The sequence below is a fragment of the Podarcis filfolensis genome (assembly GCF_964270895.1).
Source record: "Podarcis filfolensis genome assembly, chromosome: 12".
Lineage (NCBI taxonomy): Eukaryota > Metazoa > Chordata > Lepidosauria > Squamata > Lacertidae > Podarcis > Podarcis filfolensis.
The window spans coordinates 26,256,334-26,283,303 of record NC_139614.1 but is presented as its reverse complement, the minus strand read 5'-3'; the positions used below and the strand labels follow the sequence as shown (position 1 = coordinate 26,283,303).

General features: G+C 42.4%; 2 protein-coding genes across 9 annotated transcripts in view; one reads left to right on the top strand and one right to left on the bottom strand.

The window, feature by feature from the left end:
• SNX13 (sorting nexin 13) overlaps positions 1-15,318 on the bottom strand; it is a 63,955-nt gene extending 48,637 nt beyond the window's left edge. For 3 of the 7 annotated variants that reach the window (XM_083578551.1, XM_083578555.1, XM_083578553.1), the window contains exon 1: positions 14,859-15,318. In XM_083578551.1, the coding sequence (XP_083434677.1) occupies positions 14,859-14,870 (12 nt within the window). In that variant the 5' untranslated portion in view covers positions 14,871-15,318. Of the gene's footprint in view, positions 1-6,863; positions 10,708-14,504 lie in introns of those variants that run through there. The other 4 variants (XM_083578556.1, XM_083578554.1, XM_083578552.1 and 1 more) reach the window with 4 other exon arrangements.
• A 37-nt stretch (positions 15,319-15,355) lies between these two features.
• Positions 15,356-26,970, top strand: part of HDAC9 (histone deacetylase 9) — a 466,741-nt gene continuing 455,126 nt past the window's right edge. For both annotated transcript variants that reach the window (XM_083578505.1, XM_083578499.1), the window contains exon 1: positions 15,356-15,447. The gene's annotated coding sequence lies outside the window, so the exon portion shown is untranslated. The remainder of the gene's footprint in view (positions 15,448-26,970) is intronic.

Here is a 26,970-nt window from a genome sequence, read left to right as displayed (position 1 = left end):
CCCACTGAATTACGGGAATTCAAATGTGCTTAATTTTTGGTTGCATTGAGTCCTATCTGCCAAGTTCACTGCATTTCTTCTATTAGACTGCTAACACACGTTTTTATAACAACCTTAGAAAGAAAATTCCACAATATTGCCATTTTCCTAGCATTAAAACAGGTGCATCATTAAAAAGTACTTCATTATTCAGCTGTCTTCATAATCTCTCACTTCTCTAACTAAGAACTGGTGATTATGGGCTGGCAGGCAACAAGTTCCATTGTTTATTATGACAATTGGAATTGCCTTGTTCTGTTCCTGTAAGAATCTCATTGTTACAATGTAAACAGTTCAGGTCAAGGACTATTATGATCTATTAAAAATAAGAGGAAGAAATAATAGTGGCTTTGAAATTTTTCACCTTCAAGGAACACTGAACACTGACTGCCAAATAAGCCATGAATGTCAGACACAGATGCATTGCACGTGGCAGAGGATCCTACAGCATAATCAGCTTATTTAGAGTAGTGGCCATGCTTTCCCTGTAGCTTCACATGAATGTATTTTATTGCATACCCAGCACTCCTTCTGCAACTGTACTTCAGAAAAGCTTGTCTGTCATTATTATTCTCCCATTGAGGGACACCTGACAAGCCTTTAAGGAATCTTAAAACATAGATTGATTGAATGTCCGTGCGTGCGTGCACACGCAGGGGTAAATATATTACCACGGCAAATAGTTCATGTCATGTTGCTTCCAATACTGTATCATCCAAAGTGGCATCCACAAACAATCTCACTCACCAAGGGGGAAAGCCCCTGCTCTTCTTGCAAAGTCCTTCAGCAGTTCCCAAGTACAGTTTGAAGAACAGAATGAATAGCAGGATTTTCCACCTCTGTACACTTACCAGAGGGACTGAGAAAGGAAGAGTTTCCTCTCAATACATGCAGCAGTTTGAAGAAGATAAGAAACATCAGGGAGAAAAAAAGAAAGGGCAGTAGACAAATTGTGTTTGAAGGTGGGGAAGAGGACTATGCTGGACTGCATTAAGGTGCCTCTTCTCATTCTATGAACAAGTAAACTAAACTATCTGGATTCAATAGAAATCCATGAATGGAAATTTGTTAGTACAAACCTACTTGTGAATTCCCCTCCACAGTACATGCTGAGATATTTTAACTCAAAATCCTGATCGAAGTTTTACAGACTAAGTCCTGCTGGACACAATGGATTTTCAAGAACCAGGATGGAAAACAGCACATCAGATTACAGTAGTATGATATAGTTCAGAGCAACGGGCATAGACGAGGAAGACCCCATAGTTGTTTTAAAAAAGGATGGTAATGTATTTCATTGCTGAGTTGCTGAAAAAAATTACCATACACCAAGGACCAGCCTGTGAAATAGTGATGATTTATTCATTACTAATTATCATCTATTTTTACAACCATGTCTTGCTTTTAATTACTGGTTAACTTCATATGCTGTAATTATATAAAGGTCTTGTTTTATTTCTTTGCATTCAAACTTCCTCAACATAGTAATTACTTGATTTCAAAATTCTATGAAATTCTGATTAAGCATAGTGTTCAAATAAAAGCTGAATTTTCAGTTATTTGCTCAAATTATTTTTCCTTCAGGCTGAATTGTAGTATTGAATTTTCTGTTTGACATTTACATTAAAACAAAGATAAATAATTAAAAGAAAAATATTTTCAATTTTGGTGTGATGATTAGGGGTTCCACCAATTCTGCTCTTTGTGAAATAGCAAGAGGACAATAGCATTTCGACTGACAACCTAGTCTGATGTATATTAATTAGGCTGCAATCATTGTATAAACACTTGAACTCAATAGGACTTACTTCTAGTAAACATGTGTTATATTATTGGAAACAATACATGAAGGTGGTACCCTGGGTTAGGTTTTGCAAAAGTACAAAATATTCTATAAAAATAAAAATAATGGCTTCATGAAGTCTAACATCTTCACTTCATGTTAACTATGTTTAAAAACGTTTCTTTGAATGTATAAATAATGTGTTTTAACTGTCTTGTTCAATGCTGACCAAGATGAGAACAGAAGAACTCCAACAGTATCAGTGAGTCAGTGACAAAAGAAAAAAAACAACACTGCCATAACATGCAGCCCACCTGCTTTTTCCACCAACTGCTGCTGTTTCATCAGCAAACTGACATGAAGTGCAGCCAGCCTGGGACTGATTAGAAGCTAAAACCAAACACCTTCCAGGTGGAGCTCACTAAAACTGATCTGGCTGTGGGAGGCAACTTGTGGGCTGATCCTGTTGAGGAAACAGCAAAGGGAGTTAACCCTTTACGGAGTCATTTGGGGGATATCATGGGGACAGGGCACACCCCCTATTCTCCACAAGCTGGTGGATGGTTTACTAGAGTAGCTCATAGTGGGACTCGGAGAACTATATAGTGCTTCATTCAATGATAGTGCAAGTGAACATACTTCAGTTCTTTCTGGTGAGTGGCAGGGTTGAACTTATGTGAGACATAAATTAAGATATTCACAAAATATTTAAGATGAATTATAAACTGCAGTTGTGTACTATAGGCAGTGCTTTTTTCTGGGGCGATGCAGACCCCTAAACATTTTGTGAATCTAAGTTTGGCCTCATTGAGGGACAGTATTTCAACATCTTAAAAAGTAGAAACATCACCTTGCTAACAAAGGTCCGTATAGTAAAAGCTATGGTTTTCCCAGTAGTGATGTATGGAAGTGAGAGCTGGACCATAAAGAAGGCTGATCGCCGAAGAATTGATGCTTTTGAATTATGGTGCTGGAGGAGACTCTTGAGAGTCCCATGGACTGCAAGAAGATCAAACCTCTCCATTCTGAAGGAAATCAGCCCTGAGTGCTCACTGGAAGGACAGATCCTGAAGCTGAGGCTCCAATACTTTGGCCACCTCATGAGAAGAGAAGACTCCCTGGAAAAGACCCTGATGTTGGGAAAGATGGAGGGCACAAGAAGAAGGGGACGACAGAGGACGAGATGGCTGGATGGTGTTCTCGAAGCTACCAGCATGAGTTTGACCAAACTGCGGGAGGCAGTGGAGGACAGAAGTGCCTGGCGTGCTCTGGTCCATGGGGTCACGAAGAGTCGGACACGACTAAACGACTAAACAACAAAAACAACATTTCAACATGAGTAGGAAAATGAGAGTACCCATAAACTTTTTTTTTTAGAAAAAAAAAGCACTGACTATAGGTATAGTACACTTTTGAAGGTTTAAATGTTTTTACTAGCTTAAAAGTTTATTACACTATTTAAAAGTTTACTACACTATTTATTATTTTGGTTATTAAATCTGTTTTCTGCAACTATTACTATTGTTTTGCATATATAGTCATACCTCTGCTTACGTATCCCTTTGGATACGTAAACTTCGGGTTGCGAATGCGGCAAACCCGGAAGTGTATACTTCCCGGTTTCACTGCGCGCATGCACAGAAGCCTTCTGCACATGTGTGCAGAAGCACTGAATTGCACTGCACGTGTGCACAGAAGGGTGCCTGCAGTTACGAAGTTTTCGGGATGCAGCCGGGCCTCCGGAACAGATCCCGTTCATAACCAGAGGTACCACTGTATTGATGCTGAGCACTTTAAGTACCTTGCTCATATGACACAATTTAATAATTCTATTTGCATTCTTTATATGTACCAATGTGATTCACTGTTTAATAGCTGTTTTTGTTAATTGGATATTTAGTATTATGTGCCTGCATGAGCTGAAAATGAGACTAGGGTGCCTTTACTGGTAGTGAATAGGAGGTATGTCACAGTATGGCATTGGGAAACTCTGGACAAATTAAGAAAAGGGATGGCAGAAGTAGCATCTGCTTCCGTGGCCAGGCTGCCTCCCCCCCCCCCCCATCATCTTTGTTTTGCTTATTTAGATGCCAGTTGAATGTATTTTTGTTTATGCAGACTTTTACAAGCTGAGGTTAGTTTGCTTTAATACAGCTGAAGATAGTGGTATGTTGTGTTTAATGGTTCTGAGTTTTGCTGATGTTACAGTATATTGGTTATTGCTAGGTTTTATTTAGGATACTTATTCCCCACCCCCTATTTTATTGTACATTGCCCTGGGCTCCCTTGGGAGGAAGGGCAATCTAGAAATGTAACAAATAATTCATCCCAATACAGTTGATGACGATTTCAGGTGGGGGTTCCATTCCCAGCCCCTGCGTGCCTCACCCCTGTCCTAGTCACTGTCTGTATACATTATTTTGCATCTTACACTGAATTTTATCAGCCACTATGCTGCTTGTTTGCCCACTGGGCTCTTTGGAGCTGTTCAATCAGGTTGAGATATTACTGCACTAGGTGATTTTGTCAACCAGGTTTATTGATACCTGAACCCAAATGTCTTTTGAACATCTCCAGGTAGGACTATGAAAGTCACTGCTTCGCAGGGTAGACAACATTAAGCTAGATGGACCAGTAGTGAGACTTAACATAAAGCAGCTTCCTATTTCCTATGATTGCAGACTGACCTGGCATAAATTACTGAGACCTAAATTGATGAACTGCCCTACTGTGACCCAGCTGTATCTATCTGGCTATCTGGTATAGCACCAATCTAGACCAGAAGGGCGAGGAGAGGATCAATAAGAGTTGTTGGGCAAAAAACCCTCGTGGTCCCTTCCAACTCTATGATTCGATTCAATTTGATTCTCTCTCTCTAATATGATGAATTCCTCTCGGGGTGAATTCTTCTCCCGATAGAGATTAAGCATGCTCAGTGTTGACAGAATGCAGAATCTGTCCTGGGCTGCTCTGAGGAATTCTCCATCCCTGAAGGCAGCCTTCCCAAGCTGCTTCCCTGACTGTTGTGCCTGCTAGCTGGAACTGATAGGAGTTGAAGTCCAACAACATCTGGAGGACACCAGCTTGAGGAAGGCTGCTTCCTTTGGGTTTTTTCCTACAGATTTTACAGAATCACTGTGTTTTAATTGAGGGTGCTAGCTGTGGTGCTGCCACAATACTACCTTTTCTCTTCCATAAGAAAACAAGAGTGAGAGTAGGACACAGTCGATAATCTGCAATATGCTTGCATTAGCAAATTAGGAATTAGGGTGGATATTTATAGGTGGCTAAGATTTTCTGCACATTGTCAGGAAGAAAGCAATTTAAATCATATGCATACACAGTAAAGTACATGTTAAAGCTCAATTCATAAATTCCACTTCCTGTGATCTGAGCAAGGGGAGACAATGAATTATGACACATGCAACATACCTCAAATTCAAAAACAGGGATTCAGCCAACTGTATCCCATAGTTACTTCCAAATCAAGGGTCATGGAAATTCTACATTCCAACTCCAAAATACATCAAGCAAAGAGATTCAAGTTCCAAAACTAAATGTGTGCTTAAGATTCTAGGCTTAGACTACAAACCTGTGCATAGGTCCTACTTATTTGGCAGTACCACTGAACTCACCAACATCTACTTCTGAAAGCACATACTGAGAACTGCACTTTTAGCATGTCAGCTAAGCTCACCCTTGATGTCTGGGATAAAGGAGAGCTCAAGATTACAAAACCTTATATTGTTTCTATGTAGCTGCTTTTCAGTTATGATCTAATTCCATCTATGCTCACAACATAGAATTAATTAAACTTCAAACCTGTTGTCTTCCAAATAAAGACATCTGAGTCAACTAAATTTAAGCAATTAACATAAAGACAAAGTGAACAGTGCTATGCATAACAAAGCATTATATTGCTCCAAATGATACTGACCTTCATCTAAACACTACATTACCATTTATGTTGTCTATTATGGCATTTACCTTGTGACATCAACCTTCTATTATTTTAATACTATACCATTAGATGAAATAGTGCTGTTGCTATCATGGACAAGTGAAACAGCAACATAAAGCTAATGCTGAAACAACTCCTACTAGGCAAGTAAGAAATACAGGACCTCAAACTGGTAACTAGGTATCACACCCATGGGTGATTAGTGTTATCATGATGCTCTATTATTTAGAAATAATTTCAGCAATATAGGTTACTAACTCCCATGATGTACCTGCAGTAATATACAAACAGGTTCAATATACAGTGGTACCTCAGGATGCGAACGGGATCCATTCCAGAGCCCCATTCGCATCCTGAATAGAACGTAAGACGCGACAGCGCATCTGCAGGTCGCGTTTCGCCGCTTCCACGCATGTGCGTGATGTCATTTTGACTCCGTTACTTTGGAGTCGCTGTGGAGCGCAACCCGAAAATACTTATCCTGAAGCATATTTATCCCGAGATATGACTGTATAAAGGTTTTTCCCCATTACAACTACAAGAAAAGTTCATTAAGACAGAGACAAGCAAAGACAGATTGATCTGTGGATTATTTGCATTGCAGAGGCATGTTTTCTGGTTCCCAATTATTTAACAACTACAACACATACACAAACCCCCCAAAATAAGTGTCAATGAGGCTGTTATAATTTCCTGATCTGTGGTAACTCAGGTGTATATTTGTACTTATATATGCAAGTTCTTCTAGTTCACAGTTCATTGGGTTTAGTACGTAATTGGGCCCATCATCCAGCTGGGTCCCTTTGGTGAACCTCAGCATTCCTGCAAAAAACAAAACAGATCTCACCACCCTGAAGTCTGTCCATGTCTGCATTAAACAAAAATAGAAGCTTGTGAAGATGAGACTTGTGCCTCATTATTTCAAGTTGACATAATATTTTAATCTACAAAAATAGAATCTGTCTATTAAAAGTTCTAGAATTACACTGAAAAGAGATTTAAAACATAACTCGATTTTTTTAATTATTAACAAGAACAATGACTTTAGAATATGGAAGGCATGTTGAGATGACTACCTACCAAAGTTGGGTGAGAAAAGCAACTAGAGCATTTGAATTAATAATGATAGAAGGAACAGGGAAGATGTACTGATAATCATATTGCTTTGTCCATCTCCTTTTAGTTTTTCACTGTTCCAAGATCCCCATTTAGAACTCTTCACCACCACTTTCTCCTGAAACAAAACTAGATACTATAGGCAACATATTTCGAGCCATCTGCATCGCTAATGAACATTTTATAAGGGTCAACCTTCCCATCTTAAAGTGCTTTGTTAAAAGCCAAACATTGATGTAAGCATCACAACAGACACATATAAGCACTCGCCTAGTAGCCAGGAATTCCATGGAAAGCAAGTGTCCAGAATTACCTGGTCATCCTGTGATCAGCTGTTTAAAAGTTCACTTGACCTGATAGCATTTAATAATGTATTGTGACTATTGAGGAAATACTGTTTTGAGAAGTTCTTTTCTCAGGATTGATGTACATTTTTGGTACATGTCAGACAATGAGAAGGTTTCATGGAAGGACCCCATCCCTCCTCCAGCAGCACACTTTGTCTCTGTACCAGAGAAGAATGGAAGTCTACTCTTTTACAATCCGAAGCAGACTCACAGATCACTCGCCCCTCCTCCGCTAGTCCACTTGTTATAAGGCTTTTTATTTGCCTGCTAAGAGGCTTAACCTCCTCAAGGGCCAGCATGGAAAAGCAAGCTGCTAATTTCTTAGCAAACCAGTAAGAAAAGGGACTGCAGTCTAGTAATTATTGAGAGCTTATTTACAAGGCTGCAGTATAGTACCTTTCAACAATGCACATGAATTACACATGATGATACTTTAAGACTATTAACAATGCACGTGACAATACTTCAAATCCAGTGGCAGCCTACACGAGAATAGTAAAATTATAAGTGGCTTATAACTAGCAACTAAGATTGATATCAAGAAGTTTTTACCACTTAAAGCCCTAATTCTAAGTATCTGCATATTTGCCTGCAATACTGCATGCTTTGCAATTATATGCTTACTTGGTCATAGCAGCAGCTACACACAATCCTAACGACTTATTTCTCACCACTCAAGTTCCTGTGTCAAGCCATCAGTTTTACAAAGAAGGGCCAATGCCCCTGTGCTCAAAAGCCCAAGAGTAACCCATGCATCCTAAGATTAGATATTTTCAGCCAAGCATTTGCAGCAGCAGAAGTGTGAAGTCAGGAACTTTTTCTTCCTGGGTGTGGTAGTCATGGGTTATGCTGCTAGTGAGCAACTGCTACCAGAGTACAGGCAGCACAGTGGCATAGTGTGCATGGAATTCTGTGTGCAACTGCAATCAGCCATGACCAATGCAAGCTGGTGTCCACTGGGGTAGGTTGAACAGTGGGAAGGGCAGTTAACAGCAGGCAGAGCCAGGGCTAAGAATAGGCAGGGCTGATGGTAGGCAAAGCACTGCAAGTTTGCACTTGTACATGTACTCCAATGACTGCAAGTCTAAATGAACTCACAATGGAGTTTCTTTGAGGAAAATGCATATGTTTGTGTTAGAAATCACATTATAATAAATAATTACATATAGTGCTACCATATTATTCCTACAGAGAAGTCAGAAAATATTACCTTCAGAAACGAATTTATTTTACCACACCAAGTCCAATCCAATGCAGGTTTACTTGTGCCATCCAATGATGCTTATGGTTCCCATGCCACTACTCTTTCCACCATCTGCCCCCAAAGTGGGTATCTGCAACTGGTTGATAGTTTTTCCAGTCCAAGGTGTCCAGGACTAGTTTCTTTAAGAGTGATTGCATCATTACAGGAACCACTGCCTTACGCAATGAAATATTCACCACACTCTGAACCCAACCAGTCAACACCCGCTCCTCGCTAGGTTTAATATGCCTTGAAGGCACACGGTCGGATGTGATGGCCACCAGCCCCTTAGCCACATCAGCTGACTATATGAACTTAAATAATCCCACAACATGTGGGAGGGACTTTGGTGTTTGTCTTTCTTTTTCTGGAGGGTTATGGGGGTATATACCCAGGCAGTAGTGATGCAGACTCCAAGCAAGTAGACATAACATGGGGAAAAGGTTAAAGAAGAGTGCCTCTGGCTCTGGGTTGCAAGAGTGGCAGAGTACTGTCCTCTTTGCCCTTATAGGCCAACCACTCAGTGGGCACTTGGAAGAGGGTTGCTAAATACCAAATGGCAAAGTTTTCTGTGTGCATGATCACATATTATCTCATATTGTATCCTCTGCTTGACGTAACAAACAGGATGACAATGTGGTCCTAATGCAAAGGCCTGGAGAGCAAATAGCAAGGTGTCACCCAGCTTGTTTTCACAGTCAGCTCTTAAAATCTATAATAGAAGTATGACTCAGTTATGGTGTTTCACAATTGTGCTTGTCTGTGCAGTTGTAAATCACATAATGAGAAAGGCCTATAGTGTTTGAACTTTTCACTTATACTTTATAAATATACTAGAATTTTCTTTAGTCTGCAAAATTGTAATTGTTTTATTTAAAATCAGTGTTAGACACAATTGTCTATCTCTGTGGATATATAAACATCAGAACTACTACTTAGATAAGTTCTTCAACAAAGGAAAAAATATGCTCTTCAAAAAATATTTGCACTAGGTAGGATAAAATAAAATAAAAGCTACAGCTGATGGTACAAAAATACTGAGAAACTCCCATATTCTGCATTAGGAAAAATGTGTTATTTAAATACATTGTGCCAGTTCAAATTTGCACAAGTTTAGATGGTAAGCATAAATGAATGCTTGGATGGCTGGGAAATCAAGCATGGATGGCTGGGAAATCAATAACCATAAGCACAGAGCCAAGGCAGTGGTGGACCTCGGCATCTCAAATTTCAGCGGCGCCCTGTGATATGTCAAAAGCCAGCCCTGCCCCCACCCTCCTGTCTCTCACCTTTCATTGGAGTAAAAGTGGTGGTGACTATTCCAGCACCCCAGAACAGAAGCTCCTTGCCTGATGCAATCACACCAGTCATGCTCCCCTACAGCTGCCTCTGGGCGAGGTACACTTGGAAGTAAGGAGGAAATTGTATGTATCACCTGGAAACTATATAGTACCGTTTCTTTGACTATTACACACCCTGTCTAGAGCACTTCTAGCATCCAAACATCTATCCAAAAAACCGGATCCTGGTGTTGTGAAACCTAGTACATAGCAGTCCATAAAGTTCTGATCAGTTGACTGTGGGATCTGCTAAGCACTGTGACCATGGTTTTGTAAACTCCAACTATCAGCAAAATTATCAGGGCTTGCAAAACTCCAAGCATGGGCCTTCACGTATCCTCACTGTGCCTTTATCTACAAATTTTGATTTCAGTGTCATTGTGGCATCAGTTGAGTGCAGAAATAGTGAGGGAGGTAACAACACAGCCTGCTGGCAAAATCCAATTTCCTACCCATTATAGTGGGTGATACTTAGTAAGTCAGTAGACATACTGAAGTCAACAGACTAACGTCAATGGAGCCATTCAGGGTATGACTAATGCCGAATATAACCCAATAGCTTTAGTTATTTAAAACTAGCCATTTCTGACTTTTGTACTTTTTTACCAACTTAATTTTATGACTGATATAGGCAGGACTGTGTGCATGTAATTGCTTTGATTTATTCATCATAGTTTGTCCTACGCCAAGCAAGACTGCAAAGATGCAGTTTGCATATATACATTCTAGTAGAGATAAAACAATCATTGTTATTGGTACCCATATCTATTAACATGGTGTGAATGATAGCAATAGAATGATAGAACTATTCAGCTTTATCTAATAAAGTTATTTTAACAATTTATAGCTTATTTTCAAAAGTAGAGTCTGGCTCCCTTCAAGAAATGTAGACAGTCAGCAATTCTCCTATTCCCAGAAATAATATGTCCTAATTTTAGTTCTATTATGTCATTAATCTGAACCTCAAAAATGTGTAGGCTGTGGACCATGTGATAAGCAGACTGATGTTTCTAACTGTTTTTGCTTTTTTCCACTTTTAAGCTCGGAAAATCTAGAAGAAGAAGAGGAGGAGGAGGAGGAGGAGGAGTTTGGATTTGATATCCTGCTTTATCATTACCCTAAGGAGTCTCAAAGCAGCTAACATTCTCCTTTCCCTTCCACCCCCACAACAAAAACTCTGTGAGGTGAGTGAGGCTGAGAGACTTCAAAGAAGTGTGACCAAAGTTATAATAACATGATTAATGGGCAGCCCATCAGCCTTAGAAAAGACTGGGTCATCAAATGTTGTATTTCTTATAATACAGATGTGAATGCCCACATCTCATAGATAACCTTTTGATTCAAAAGAGCAAACAACAACAAGAGAGCAGTGAGCTCCAAGATCCTTATTGTTGTTGTTCAGTTGTTTAGTCATGTCCAACTCTTCGTGACGCCATGGACCAGAGCACACCAAGCACTCCTGTCTTCCACTGCCTCCCGCAGTTTGATCAAACTCATTTTAGTAGCTTCGAGAACACTGTCCAACCAACTTGTCCTCTGTCGTCTCCTTCTCCCTGTGCCCTCAATCTTTCCTCACACACCACATAAGGATCCCACAGCTATACAAATTCTGGAGCTGACAATCAATGGGAACAAGTTTTTTGGTGGTGGGAGAAGAAAACCAGAGCAGGTGAAAGATGTCCACTCTCTCTTGCCCCGGCTGCAGTGAGCTGGCAAAGGCATAGGAAACGGTTGTAACTCCACCATGGAATCTTCACGAACACATGCATTGCTTTGCAATCCTCCCCTCCCACTATAGACCCCCTACAAATATTAGCAAAACAAATGCCTAGTAGACAAATATCAATCTTATATTTGAGAATGATGAATATTTGTGTTTCATTAATCAACTAGAAGTTGTGAACTTTGCCAATGTGGATAGCATACCACTTGTAAGTTAGAGTGAGTTCAGGGAGGGAAACTTTGTAACTATAAGAAATGTTGGTACTGGTGATCCCCTTTTCCTGGAAATTTGCTGAGTGTGTTTCTTTGTTTAATTTTAAGTTGCACAGGCTTCCATTGCAGGCATTTCAGGTATAAGATATTCCACTCAAGGTAGAACTAGGCAATCTATTTGGTTCTCTCCAATGTTATGAACTTTAAAAAAAATAGCAGGGAGGGGGAAATTTCTATAAAAAAGCATGGGGGGGATTAGTACTAAAATATCAGCAAGGAAACCTAGGACTGACTGAATATGTTCAGTCAAACATGCACAACTACTATCCAATGAAAGCACCAGTAAAACTGTGTTACAATACTTATTAAACAAGTATTGATACTCAAAAGCTATTTTAGGACTGTAGTCCTACACATTAGGGACTAAGCCTCAATGAACAGAGCAGGACACACTTTCAAACAAGTATAGGGCAGTGCTGTAAGCCATTTAAATATGACATATGTGTAATACTTCATGCTCGCACTTTTCTGATTTCCCCCAAGCTAGATCTTTTAATCAAAATGAGTTGCAAGGCTGATATAGAGGTTGGGTGCCAGTGCTGCTTTTAAGTTCCTTTCATTTTACATAGATAGCAGTATTAGTCAAGTGCTCACTGTGCAAGGCATCTCCATCTCCAGCTCTTATGCTGATAGAAATCCACTAGCACCACCCTGCACCTTTCATTCTGGAATGTACATATCTGAACAAAATGAAAGAGACAGATCAAAATAGAAAGTTCCTGTCCAACACGTACCAAAAATGTACATAAATCCTGAGAAAAGAACAATACATTATTAAATGCTATCTGGTCAAGTGAACTTTTAAGCAGCTGATCAGAGGATGAACAGGAAATGTAAATAAAAACCGTATTTTACTGCATAGTTAACAAGTATGCATCTGCCTCACAATGATTAGGTGTAGCCTTAGGCGAATCATTATATATTAGCCTCAGCCAATATACAATGTGGAAATAGTAAGAGTGAATTTCCATACAGGGCTATTGTAAGCATTATTATCAAGGCATATATGTGAAGCACTTTAGAGTACTCAAAGCACTACATAAATACTATCTGCTAATATTTTTTTTTCTACACCACTTCAGAGAATAATATGTTTGCATCTATCTCCACTGTCAGAGGCATTATGCCTCTGAATACCAGTTGCTGGGAACTGCAATGACTACTGTTGCTCTCATGTCCTGTTTGCTGGCTTCTCGCAGGCATCTGGCTGATAATGTGAGAACAGGATGCAGGACAAGATGGGCCACTGACCTGATTCAGCAGTTTCTTCTTATGTCATCATTTCTGTTGGTGAAAAAGCATGCAAGCTTCCAAATTACATGGAAATGTCTAGTGCCGGCAACAGTAACCATGTTATTTGGTTGTCACGTATAGTTGCCGAATTCATATACTGTACATAGTCCTCAGATTCATACATTACAGTTTGAAATGACATGAAAGCAGCAGCAAGGTATCTTATTAATCATTTCTTTTGCAGAATTTAATGACAAGAGCGCATCAATTGCTTTGCAACCAGGAACCCCAGATGCACTTATCAATTAAAAGAATTTAGGGGTGCAGGGTTGAGAAAACCCACTGCCCTGGACTCCACAAAGCTGGTCCCACTTAGGAATAGACAGTACTAATGATCTCAGAGTATGAAGGAGCTTCATACGTTCAGTATGGTCCAAGCCAATACCTTTAGGGTCACAGCACTGGTGAGCGACTTGAGTTATCACAAGGTATTCAATGTATTATTCAACAATACCTTTGACCCATTAACCACCAGCAGCTTGACCACTTAAGTATCCAGAAAAATACAACAGCAAAGAATTAGCAGCTTTGAGCACTTCTGTGTAACTTAAAAGCTTGCTGACACTTTTGCAGAAAACATAGCAAGGTGGCAATCCTATGCACACCTACCTGGGAATAGTCCCACTGAACACAATAGGGCTTACTTCTGAGTCACTATATGGTACATAGGTCTGCACTAAAAGAGTGTTTGCTCCTTAACCTGGAAGAACACAGCTAGCACACTTTATACCAAAAGCATAACACTAGCATTCAATCAAGTTGCTGCTGCTATTATTTACTTAGTACAGGAAGTCATTTTTATTCCTCCCCCCCAATAAAAAGTCTCAAAGCAGCTTGACAAAAATAAAAACAAATAAATACCAGACAACAGAGAGGACAAAACACATGAAATGCTTTTCCGGCAACACATTTGTAAGGGCCCCAAGTCCTACCCACTCCACCAAAAGATGAGCAGCAACACAGGAGGCAACACTCACAAACCACAATTCTAATTACAGTACCCTAAAAAGTTTAAGTCCTTGAGGCTGGCTGAGTCTAAGCAGCAGGCAGTCCTGAGAAAACAAGACTTGAGTTCCTGTCCCATCACACACCCCCAAACCACCCTAAAAAAAAAATAAAAAAAATTCGGGGTTGCTTCTTTTACACTGAGAAAGTTCCGTAACATTACCACCGCCAAGAACAATACTATCAACAACCCGCTTCGCTTTCCCTTTACGAGATATTGCTGCAGGGTCACATGAGTGAAACTGAGGGAGATAAGGAAAGTGCCGAGCTGGTGGCCGCCTCTCTCTCGGCTCGGGGTAATAAAAGCTGCCCCGGTGCTCGTCAGTTAACCGAGGGAGGGGAGACCCCGAGAAGGGATGGAGAAGGAAATCCAGGTGCGGACCTGCATCCGGAGGCCAACGCCTCCCGAAGGAGGCCTACCGGGAGCAGCCGGGCATTCAGCTTCATCACACCGACGTCCTTATGAAACGACCCAAAGCCACCCTCGGCCGGTTTGCTGAGGGGCGGCAGCAGCACCCACAGGGGCCCGCGGGGGGGGAAACAACAACTATCCAGGGACCCAACGGCCCTCGCCGCCGTGGAAACGGGGCCCGAGGAGTTTCTCGCCGGCGGCTGGCCGCTGTCACGGAGGCAGGACCCCTCGGAGCGCCGCGCAGGGCGAGCGGCCTGCAGCCTCCGGGCCCCTTTTTCTTCTCCTCCGCCGCTGCCCGGTCCGTCTCGCCTGCGGCTCTCTTACCTCAGCTAACATCCTTGCTCGCGGTGGGAGCCTCCGGCTCTAGCCCCGCCGCATGGTGTTGCAGCTCGCAACGTCTGCCCGGGGCCGCCGCCGCCGCCGCCGCAGGGGGAACGGCGCCAGCCGGCTGCCACCCTCCTCAGCGGTGCCTCCGTAACGCCAAGCCCACAGCAGCCGACGCCGCCTCCGCAGGTCGCTCAGGAGAGGCGGCCATCTTGAGGAGGCTGCGCGAGACGCCGCCGACGCTGCTGCCGCTGCTACTCTCGCCGGCGCGGCCGCCCATTGGGGCGGCGAGACACTGCTGGGCAGGCCTCTCTCTGCCCCGACCGCCTTGCCGCCTCCCTCCTCCGCCCACAACCGCTTGCCCTCACGCAGGCACGGGCTGAGGGCGGGCTCGCTGCCTCTCTCTCGATTCGCCCCCCAAGCGACGCGGGTCTGGAGCGGCGGAACGTGAGGAAAGGGGCATGGAGCGGGACAGGCGAGTCAGTATGTGGCGCGCTGTGAGAGACTTGAGGAGAGCTGGGCTCACGTTCACAAAAGCTTACGGAGGTCGCTGTGAGGAGTTCCTTGGAATTTGGACTGGTGGCAAAAAGTCAGTCATGATTGGAGGCGGGAGAGAGAAATGGCTCTGGGACAAGTTGGAGGCACAAACCTCCTCTGGACGCGCTTTCTATGGAGTATGGCCCACTGTGTGAATGCAAGTGGGGTCCAGCTTCTGCTTAGGAATCTGCTGCCCGTCCGAATTCCAAAGGAATCTGTTCCTTTCTTAATAATAATAATAATAATAATAATAATAATAATAATAATTTTTATTTATATCCCACCCTCCCCGGCCAAAACCGGGCTCACAGTGGCTCACATCAAATGTATAACACATTAACATAAAATCAGACAATTAAAATACATATGATCACGCCTCCCCCCAGACAGGGCCTTTTTCTCACACCCTTTTCAGCACTTGCTTATGGGTGTCGTCTTCTTTGGGGATCACTCGTAGCCAAGTAAGATTGTCTTCCATGAACATGATCTTAACAGTGAGTCCATAAGTGACTGTGGAGGCCAATTCTGGATCCACACGTCCTTCCACAGTGGGGACATAGGTTTCCGGTCAGGTGGGAGTTGATCACGGTGAGTGTTTGCCAAGCGTGTGTTCCTCTTAGCACATTTCTCCCTTTGTCCTGAGTTTGAGTGTCTTCAAAGCCCACAACACCTTTGGTAAAGGTTGTTCTCCAATTGGAGCGCTCGCAGGCAAGTGTTTCCCAGTTGTTGGTGTTTATACTACATTTTTTTTACATTTGCCTTGAGAGAATCTTTGAACCTCTTGTTGACCACCAGCATTACGCTTTCCATTCTTAAGTTGGGAATAGAGTAGTTGTTTAGGAAGACAATAATCAGGCATCTGCACAACATGACCAGCCCAACAAAGTTGATGTTGAAGAATCATTCCTTCGACACTGGTGATATTTGCTTCTTCCAGTACACTGGGTGTCATCTAGTGTTGGTTTTAAAACACGACCCTGACTATGTATGGAAAGGGAATGAATGAACACCTGACTGTAGCCTTGTTGATTTGGTGTGGGGTAGGGATGTCAGAGTAGAGTATGAGAGCTTTTGGACTGGAATATCAAGCAAGGTTCATGATGAGTCCAGAAACCATCGGTTGGGCAGCATTAAGATATGATAATGCACAAGGCCAGAGTAGCAGGCAAATAGTGACTGCTGTTCATTGCTGCTCACTTGCTTGTGTTTTGTTTTGTACGGCATTTTGGTAAAAAGAGTTGAGGGGAGCAGAGTAGAGAGAGAAGCAGGCCGGAGCACTCTAGGTTAGGAAAATGATGATAAGTGGTCCAATTAGCAGTGGAAGCAAGAAGCTAACGTGGATAACAGAAGCAATGTTCAGACAAAGCCGTGGACACATCTGGAATAACTTGGAAACAAGACGAATGAACAGGCAGATAATAGGATGACGGTGTTTAGAGAGGACTTTCAGTGATTGTGCATTGAATGATGAAGTGTGAGATGGCTTGACCGCAGCTGGAGTAAAGATGCAACATTTCCAGATATGTTGAAGTTGTCAGGAAAATATGTCTCTCCCACACCACTTATTGTGATGGGGTGAGAGTTTGTGAGAAAATTGAGATATATTCAACATGTACTATCTGTGACAAAGTGCTGCAGTGTGGAGTGGTCCCATTCAGGGCTCCCTATCAGCTAGCTATGCCCTTTCCAGGGTACTCCATTCCATCTCACTACCCCAAAGTTCACCACCCTCCTTTCCCCCCGAAATGTGCTCAGTTATCATGTAGCTGTTTTGGGTTTAAGACCTTTTGCACACGAAGCTGGTGCTTTTTCACTGAGCTAGCCCCCCTTTAAGTGTACATAAGTCTGATTACTTGCATAAAATAACACGCGGATTTGTAGATGGTGTGACATATAGGCATGTATGCACTTGCCTCTTTGCAGAAATCATGCAGTTCTGATATGGTGCTATTAAAATAGTACTTAAAATAGTTACAAAACTAGAGTGGGTAAATCACAGTATTCAAGATTCTTCATTTCAGATATTGCATTACAATCTGACTTCCATCTTCCAACTGCCACCACAAATTAATATGGCAACTGAAAGTATATTCTAACTTCAGAGAAATATGGAGGGGAAAAATCATTCCAATATCTCAATTTTCAAGGGATGTATTACATTGTGATGAGGGAAAAGAAGATCAAATATGAATGTGATGTCCTGAAGATGAATGCCAACTTTCATTCCAGTATTTGAAAGGTTGCATTATGATACCTGTCAGAACAGAAATCTAAGGTGACTGAAAAAGGGGAGAAGTAGAACTGATATTCAGAGTTGAAATGCTGAACTGTCCTTAAATGTATGTACAAAATCTCATTCTGGTATATCAGTTTTCAAGAGAGTTATTGAACTGCAAACAAGCAGAATACCAAACAGACAAGTTAAAGGCTTTGTATTGTTTGTGCAACAAAGTTTCTGAATTAAAGCAAAACAGGATTGTGAACATCAATGGTGGTCATGTTTAACAACAAATCCTTTGAGTGATACATATGTTGTGTGCAACATGTTCTGTGGAAGAATCAAGAAAAGAGTGTGAGAAATCCTTTGCCTTATCAACAGGGTGACCACTTATTAGGGATGGGGGAGAAATTTGATTTAATTTACATTTTAATGTGAACCCAACCTAAACCTTCTCAAAAAAAGTATACAAACTGAAACACAGCCATCCTTCAGAAATTGTTCTTCTCATAATTTTCTGTGCAATTCTCCAACCATAAAATACATATAAAAGGTGTATTTGTGTAATGTGTTCATAAAAGAAGCATGCATTAGTAAAAATAGCACCGAATAATGCATTTTGTTAGGTAAAATCCTTGGGAAAACCTTATTTATTTGGCACAGTTGCAAACAAATATATATAAATCATGAGCTGCATTTTAGATTGGAAAGGTAAGGAACTGAAATTGATTTGTCCATCCCCACCATGTGTGCTGTGCCAAAGAAAAGAGAGGAAATGCATGGCTAAAAAGAGAAAACACAGATTACCATAAAATTTGCATGTGCTAATATGTATAGATGCAAATGTATAAGTAATTACTAAAATTTAAAATACAAATACCATAGTAGGGAATGCTGCTGTCCAAGAGCTAAACCATTGGCGGGCAATTTCAAGGCCCTTGCTCTCCCTTCCTATGGTTCTTTATTTTTAATCAGGACTTGGATAGGACAGCTGGTCTCTGTGAAGTGGAATACATGGCCACCATATTCCTCAGTTGCCATGTTTGCACTTGGTGATAGCCACTTGGGCTCTTATTTCTAACCTTGCACTTACATTGCTAAGAAAGCTCCCTGGCTGAGTAGTCCATTAATCCACCCGGTGCACCAGGTGGAGGAAGCAGTGTTCCTATGAAACTGTGAGGTCTAGCAAAATGTCCTCAAGGATAAATAGTGTACATCGTTTCTGAAACAGCACCTGCCGTTTCTGATGCATCAGCATTTGCCTAATCCACAGATCTTGGTATTTTCGTTCTCTTCCGTTCTTTCCTTCTCTTATTTTCTGCTCACCTTCCTCCCTCCCCACCCTGTATTATGTGTGTCGCCTCTTTGCAGCTTAAAATGTATTCCTTCATTATCAGCTTATTTCTGTGATCTCTCTTGAGAGTTTCAGAATTGCCATGGTTGTGGCTGTTTGTTTCTGCTGTATTGTTCTCTTCATTCACACCTGGGTTAAAATATTAGATGTTAAGCCAAAACAGTTACCCAAGAAACAAGAAGCTCCTTTAAGACGTTAGCACTGAATTTTTTATTTTTTATTAGAGAATGTAAGGCCACACAAGCAAGCAATGAAGTGATTTTTATGGGCAGCATTCTTTCCACCAAATTGAGCATGAATGTCTGCATTCCTACACATCCAAAGTGACACTTGTTTGTTTTGGTGAAATTACATTTACCCCGCTTGTCTGTCACAAGCTCAGAGCAGACATCCAAGGTGTCTTCAGTTTTCAGATAAAGTCAAGGTTTTACTGCCACCAGAGGAGACACAGAACAGGGTTTCTGACAGTTTACATGAGAGTTTGAATAGACAATTATGGAAGGGGAGTCCTTGAAGTTGGGGGGGGGGGGACTGCAGCCCTCTTGGTGTTGCTGAACGCCAACTCCCATCAGACCCAGCCAGTGGCCAATGGTCAGCGCAGTGGGAGTTGTAGTCCAGTAACATCTGGAGATCCACAGGTCTCCCAACCCTTTTTTAAAGTATCCTGTCCCCAGACCACTTAGGGCTTTAAAAGCTAGCCCCCCAAAACAAATTGGTAACCAGTGACACTGAAACAAAACTGGAGCTGACGTATTTGATTCAAAACATTCCATAATGTGTTTTCATTATCACTAATTGTCTTCTGCCAATTATTCTCAGCCGTTCACACTATTAGTGGAATGGAAGCAACATCAAAGGAGCATTACTAAACTATGTTGACACACCATTCTGAACCAAGAGAGATTAGAGGAAGAGCCACATACTTTAGGTTGGGCAGAAACGAGATTCAAAATACCTCCTGCCCACACTATGATGGTTTTAGGGATAGGGAGCAGGTGTCAGGGTTGAGTTTTTATTTCTGTCTTCTGGTTAATGGGAATATTGATTTGTTTTTTGTTACCATGCTGCCAAAGTTTTCTATTACTGTTATGGGGGTGGGCTGGTTATTAATGTGTTATATGATCCCCCTTTTATTCTGTTGTGTGTGTGTGTGTGTGCGTGTTCAGTCTAAGTCACTTCGGAACCTTTTGAGTTACAAACGACTAATAAGTTTAATTAATAATAATAATAATAATGCAATAGCCACAGTTCATTTTCTAAGTACCAGCCTAGGACAAGCCTGCTAATGGAAAGAAAGCAATAAAGAGCAGAAGCAGAATAAGTGAATTTGAAGTGATTTCCCAGTGACAGTAGCTGGAACCTAGAACTGAAAGAGGAAGTGTTGAGCAGTGCTGCAAATAGCACTGTTAGGGGAACTTCTGGAGCTGATTTTTGGCAGGAAAATGATGTCTGGGAGGAACGGTTAAGGCTAAAAACTTTTCTGCTGGGGCAACACAGCTGCATTTTGCTCAAGAAGAGGTGTGTCTGGTCCTAAGCATTTAATTTGAATATGCTGCTAACTATTACCAACATATTTCTTTTTTCCTACACCATCTCTCCAAATCTAGGATGACTAATGTGTAGCTTGACCCTTAGTTGCAACACTGGGTAAACGCTATCTGAAAGATTAGGGGCAGGGGGCACATGCCAGTTATGGCCGTGGCCAGAGAGAAAAACAGGCAAAGCATCTAATGTGACTTTTAGCTTTGTACAGTAGACTGCATTCCAGACATATTTTGAAGTTTCTTAAACACTCAAATACACCTCTCTCCATCCTCAATCCAGGCAAGCAAGAGGAATGATCACAGTTGAAGGACACATTCCAGTCAGGCAAAACATTTGAGGAACATGTGGAACAGGGCCAGGAAAGGGAGTTTCCTGGGGAGAGTCTCAAGGGCCAGAAAGAGGTGTATTGAGACCCACAGTGGGGACCCAGGCCTGTAGTTTCCCAATCCTGGATGGGATAGATGAGTTTCTTCTGTGCATTGTCTTGTTTCATAAAAAGAGAAAGCTGAAACTTGGTTTGTACTTTTCTAACAAGCAGACTTGACAATGGACAATGGTATCTCACCTTGAATGGATTTGGAGTAACTTATGTTAAGCACTTGGGACGCGGGTGGCGCTGTGGGTAAAACCTCAGCGCCTAGGGCTTGCCGATCGCATGGTCGGCGGTTTGAATCCCTGCGGCGGGGTGAGCTCCCGTCTTTGGTCCCAGCTCCTGCCCACCTAGCAGTTCGAAAGCACCTCTAAGTGCAAGTAGATAAATAGGTACCGCTTTATAGCGGGAAGGTAAACGGCGTTTCTGTGTGCTGCGCTGGTGCTGGCTCGCCAGAGCAGCTTCGTCACGCTGGCCACATGACCCGGAAGTGTGTCCGGACAGCGCTGGCCCCCGGCCTCTTAAGTGAGATGGGCGCACAACCCTAGAGTCGGACACGACTGGCCCATACGGGCAGGGGTACCTTTACCTTTACCTTTACCTATGTTAAGCACAGTGGTGCCATGGTCCAGGGTTGCAGAGGGTTGAAGACCCATTACCAGTGCCTTTTTTTTCTAAAAAAAATGTTTAGGGGTACTCTCATTTTCCTATTTATATTGAAATACTGCCCCTCAATGAGGCCAAACTTAGATTCACAAAATGTTTAGGGGTATGCATACTCCCAGAAAAAAGCACTGCCCATTACTATTTATGCAGCAGAATTCCTCCAGTGTCCCCAAACTGCCCAATCAGCATGTAGGGGGAGCTTTTTGCCCACTGTATGCTCCAAAGGTAAACATTTAGGAATACAGAAAACACGAGTTTCAAGAGAACGGTGTGCAAATTCTGCTACACTGGAACTTAACAGAAAACATAATTTAAGCCAGGCTGAGAGAAGACATTGCAGCACTCCAAATAATTTCCCAAGTATGTGCACAGGAAATAGTAGATCAAGCTGAAAGGCAACACATGGAGATCTGCGTTGGTTACTGCAACACATCCCATAATTGTTATGACGCTATAATTATAAGATTATTGTATAAACTTAGACGCTTGTGAAGGGGTGTGATTGTGACTATCACGGTTATGCACTGTACAATGACAGTTCCATTCCCTGCACTGAACATGCTTCTACCACATCTGCAACCCAAATCCTATGTGCAATTACTTGGCAGCAAGTCAGCTCCACTTAATCCATTAGGGCTTACTCCAAATCTGTACATAGCTTGTATCATTAGAAATCGAATGATCAGCCAAGTTTGGCTTCTAGCAGGAATCCAGCATGCTGTCACGGCAGGCTGGGGAATCACCTGCAAAACATCAGCTCCACAGTCACTGGGAATAGATTGGTTAACCAAATTGCTTGGAGTGGCAATTAGAGATTGGAGGTGGAAGTAGGGAGGAAAGAGAAATAGGTATGGGGAGCAAAGTAAGGAGCAAAGAGGCTGTCAACTTCCTTCTGGGAGCCCAAACATTTGTATGGTTGTAGTGAGCCGTAGTTTGGCTTACTATGACATGTGAATGAGACCAAAGTGTTATGCCTTAACTATAGCTATCCTGTTGCAGTTCAACCAACTAGAAACTACATTTTGCCCATGTTGAAGTCACTTTTGTTTCAACAAGGTTGAATAAATATAGGACACTCCCTTGGGCAGGGGTGCCAACTTGAATAAGATATTGGGGGACCCAGGTAAGCCCCACCCTGCATAATTGATCACATGATAGAGTGTGCACACACTATTTGAATGGCAATGCCCATCAACTTTGGGGGGGCCCAGACCCCTCAAATATTTTATCAGGGGGTGAAGACCCCTCAGCCCCTAGGAGTTGGCTCCTATGTCCTTGGGTGTTAATTTGTTATCATTTTAAAACCTATTTTTAGTTCCTGTTGTAAGGTTATAAATGGCCTTCAGACATTTGTGAAAAGTGATTCATAAACTAATAATAATAATAATAATAATAATAATAATAATAATAATTCTATTATTTCCATTCCTGCAACTGTATAAAGCAGAATCACCACAGGTCATTTTGTCCTATACAAGACAGTATTCCTACTTAAGTTCCTGATATAGTTCCTTTTTTGCTTTTTCTAGGTTTCTAGTACCAGCTGTTGTTTCAGTTTCCTTCTTCACTTCTCTCTTTGCAACTTGTACAATAATCTGTCTGAATTTCCCTTCTTACACACATTGTCTATCGTCTTTCTGTGTAAGCCCTTGGTTTATTATTTCCTCTGGAGCTGAATCTACTTTCAGTCTTTAGTTTGAGAAATGACTACAGGTTTTTTTTTTCTTTTAAAAAAACCCTATACCACTAAATGAGGAAGCTGGTGGTAGGGTAATGAATTTCTAAAATTATTTCAAGGTAGTCAACCCACACCAAATGAAGTTACCATCTGTCATACAGACAACAATAAGTAAATAACACAATTACTATGTACATTTTAGGCTGAGTATGTTCAGTCATTGTTTTCCCTACTTTGAATGTAAGTTTCCTTGGCAAAAACAAGAGACTGAATATTGCTGCATTGGTTCAATTCACATATAAACACCAAAACAATCTGGCACGTGGGATCATTTATGTAAGCTCACATATTTTCTGTTTTCTCACTCACTGTAGTTTGCCATGATATCCCAATTGGGAAAATATGGTTAGTTCTAACTTCATAATAATGGTTTGCATACTATGAATTCAAATTAGGCTTTGGAGCAGTATTTTCAGTTAAGACATCACACAAAACTGCTGTGGTCTAACAAACAAACAAACAAACAGAAAATGAGAGAGTTAATGAATAAAGACTGATGGAATGAAGAGAGTCTTCAGGGGCACAGCCAGGCATAACATATGAATTAAATAATTAGGTAAAATAGAATAATCTCCTATATTTATAATAAATACTATTATTATTTATAGGTCATCTTTTTGGGCATAGCCCATCCAAAGTCAGCTTGCATTACATTAAAACATCCAAGAACTAACCATTTTAAAGCAATTAGAAAATGTGAAAAGGGAACTATATGCTGACCTTTATGTTCATTACAGTGGTACCTTGGTTCTCAAATGCCTTGGTTCTCAAACACTCTGGTTCTCTTTTTAAAAAAAAAATAATATTTATTAGAGTTTCAAACAATCACAAAAATAACAAAAAATTACAAAACAAAAAAGAATAAGAAAAAATAAAAAATACAGAATACAAAGAAGTAAAACCAATTAAAAACAAGTCAATCCTTCCATGTCTTATCTTTCATTTGCTTGTTTCCCTGACCTCCTCACACCTCCCTTTTTTGTATTCTAGTTCAATAGGTGTTTCAGCAAATCCTTACCATTTTTTCTTTATCTTAATAGTTTATCTTAATATATTGTAACCTTACATTCTCACCTATTAACAGTCCATTTTTACATACCCCTTTGTAACATTACTGCTAAAACCACATAACTTCATTCCAACATCCCTCTAACAATCCTTAATTTTACAATATTTCTGTAGATAATCTTTAAATTTCTTCCAATCTTCTCAAACACTCTGGTTCTCAAACTCCAAAAACCCGGAAGTAAGTGTTCCGGTTTTTGAACATTTTTCGGAAGCCGAACATCCGATATGGCTGTCGGCTATTGTACATGTTCATCATGCTTCTTGACAACCACACAATTAGCATCAGTGTGAAAAGGACCTATGTATGTACAGTTCCTCCATGCATACATGAAGGCCAGCCAATCAGGGTTGCTGTTTGCATATCAGACCCTATCACTGCCACCATCTTCAGGGACCCAAGCACACACCAGACTTTTGCTGTGGGTGCCTAGCCTCCACCCCCACGCACCCCCCCCACGGCACCACCTCTCCAGATGTTGGGAACTTTTCCCACAGGGGAGTTTCTCCATTGTCTTTTTTTTATCTGGGTTTCCATTTTCGGAACCATACAAACCACCTGATTCAATCTTCTCCTTCTTCCTCTGTTATGTACTGAGTTGAATAGGATCCAAACTGCAGCAGTCTGATTGGTCCTAGAACAATAGGATCCAAACTGCAGCAGCCTGATTCAGTGGCGTAGCGTGGGGGGTGCAGGGGGGGCCGGCCGCACCGGGCGCAACATCTGGGGTTAGGGCAAATCCATGGGTTAGGGGGCGCAAATCCATGGGTTAGGGGGCGCAAATCCACGGGTTAGGGGGCGCAAATTACTTGCCTTGCCCCGGGTGCTGAAAACCCACGCTACGCCACTGGCCTGATTGGTCCTAGAACAATAGGATTCAGAATGCAGCAGTCTGATTGGTCCTAGAACAATGCAGCAGTATGATTGGTTGGCAGGAACCACCCAATCATGCTCCAGATAGCAGTGAATCCACAACCTGATTGGCTTACAGTAGAATTCCGGAATTAGCCAATCATGTGCAGCCCATTGTGTAAATAATGTATATAAAGCAGATGCTTTGAGGGGACTTTCATTCATTCCTCCTCACCACTATGAGCTGAATAAAGAGCATGAAATCACTTTGCGACTCTGAGTATATTTCACTGGCGACGAGGGTGGGATGGCGCCGAACGGATGTGGCGGATGGCGTTCTGCGCTGTGAAGGTTTGGAATTCTCCTGACGTAAATGCAGTCCCGTTGTCTGAGACGAGAGTGTCAGGGAGCCCGTGGGTTGCAAACAGCCTGCGTAGTACTCGGATGGCTGCGGACGTAGAAGTGGACGGTACCAGTGCGACTTCCAGCCATTTGGTGTAGGAGTCCACCACTATGAAGAATGTTTTCCCCTGAAAGGCGCCATTCCACCCTGCCACCAATGGCCAAGCAGAACGCATGGTGCGGACCACCAAGGACACCCTTCGCCGCATGACGCAAGGGGATTGGGAGTACCGCCTTGCCACATTCCTTCTAGCACAGCACAGCACCCCCAGCTCAACGACTGGCCGGAGCCCCGCTGAACTACTAATGGGTCGGCGCCTTGCAATCAGATTGGACCGCCTTCACCCCGATAGAGCTCAGGATGAGGTAGTGGTGGGGGAAGGCAGGAACCCCCGGACCTTCGAAGCCCAGGACCCAGTGTACGCAAAGAATTTTGGGGCAGGCCCTGCATGGGTACCCGCCACAGTCACCAGGGTCACTGGCCCCGTGTCGTATGAGGTGCTAACAGATGGGGGACAATGCTGGCGCCGCCACTGTGACCAGATACGGCGACGATTCTCGGGAGAAAACCAGGAGGAGGAGGACAGGTCAGAGGAGTCCCAAGGGAACAGTGGGGCAGTGAGGCCCATAGAGCAGCAGGGGCAAGCGGGAGAGGCAGAATCAGTAAATACAGAGAGGACCCGTGAGGCCGAAAGGACACCGGAACCAGGACCACAACTGAGCGAGCTGGTTGCGCCAGACCAAACAGCCCCATCACAGCCAGCATCCTTTGGAACACGAGCCAGAACCTGAACCCCGGACCAGGGAACACCCCAGGCCGCAACGCACACGTAGGCCGCCGGCGTACCTTGAGGACTATGAATGCGACCTCCCGGGCAGGACTGGAACTTAGAGGGGAGGGGTGTTATGTACTGAGTTGAATAGGATCCAAACTGCAGCAGTCTGATTGGTCCTAGAACAATAGGATCCAAAAGGCAGCAGCCTGATTGGTCCTAGAACAATAGGATTCAGAATGCAGCAGTCTGATTGGTCCTAGAACAATGCAGCAGTATGATTGGTTGGCAGGAACCACCCAATCATGCTCCAGATAGCAGTGAATCCACAACCTGATTGGCTTACAGTAGAATTCCGGAATTAGCCAATCATGTGCAGCCCATTGTGTAAATAATGTATATAAAGCAGATGCTTTGAGGGGACTTTCATTCATTCCTCCTCACCACTATGAGCTGAATAAAGAGAATGAAATCACTTTGCGACTCTGAGTATATTTCATCCTCCTCATCCTTCACCTTGCCAACTCCAGCCCGTGCCCGATGGCATCTCAAGGCTCATGACAGATATTCAGTCCCAAAACATTGTGCTGT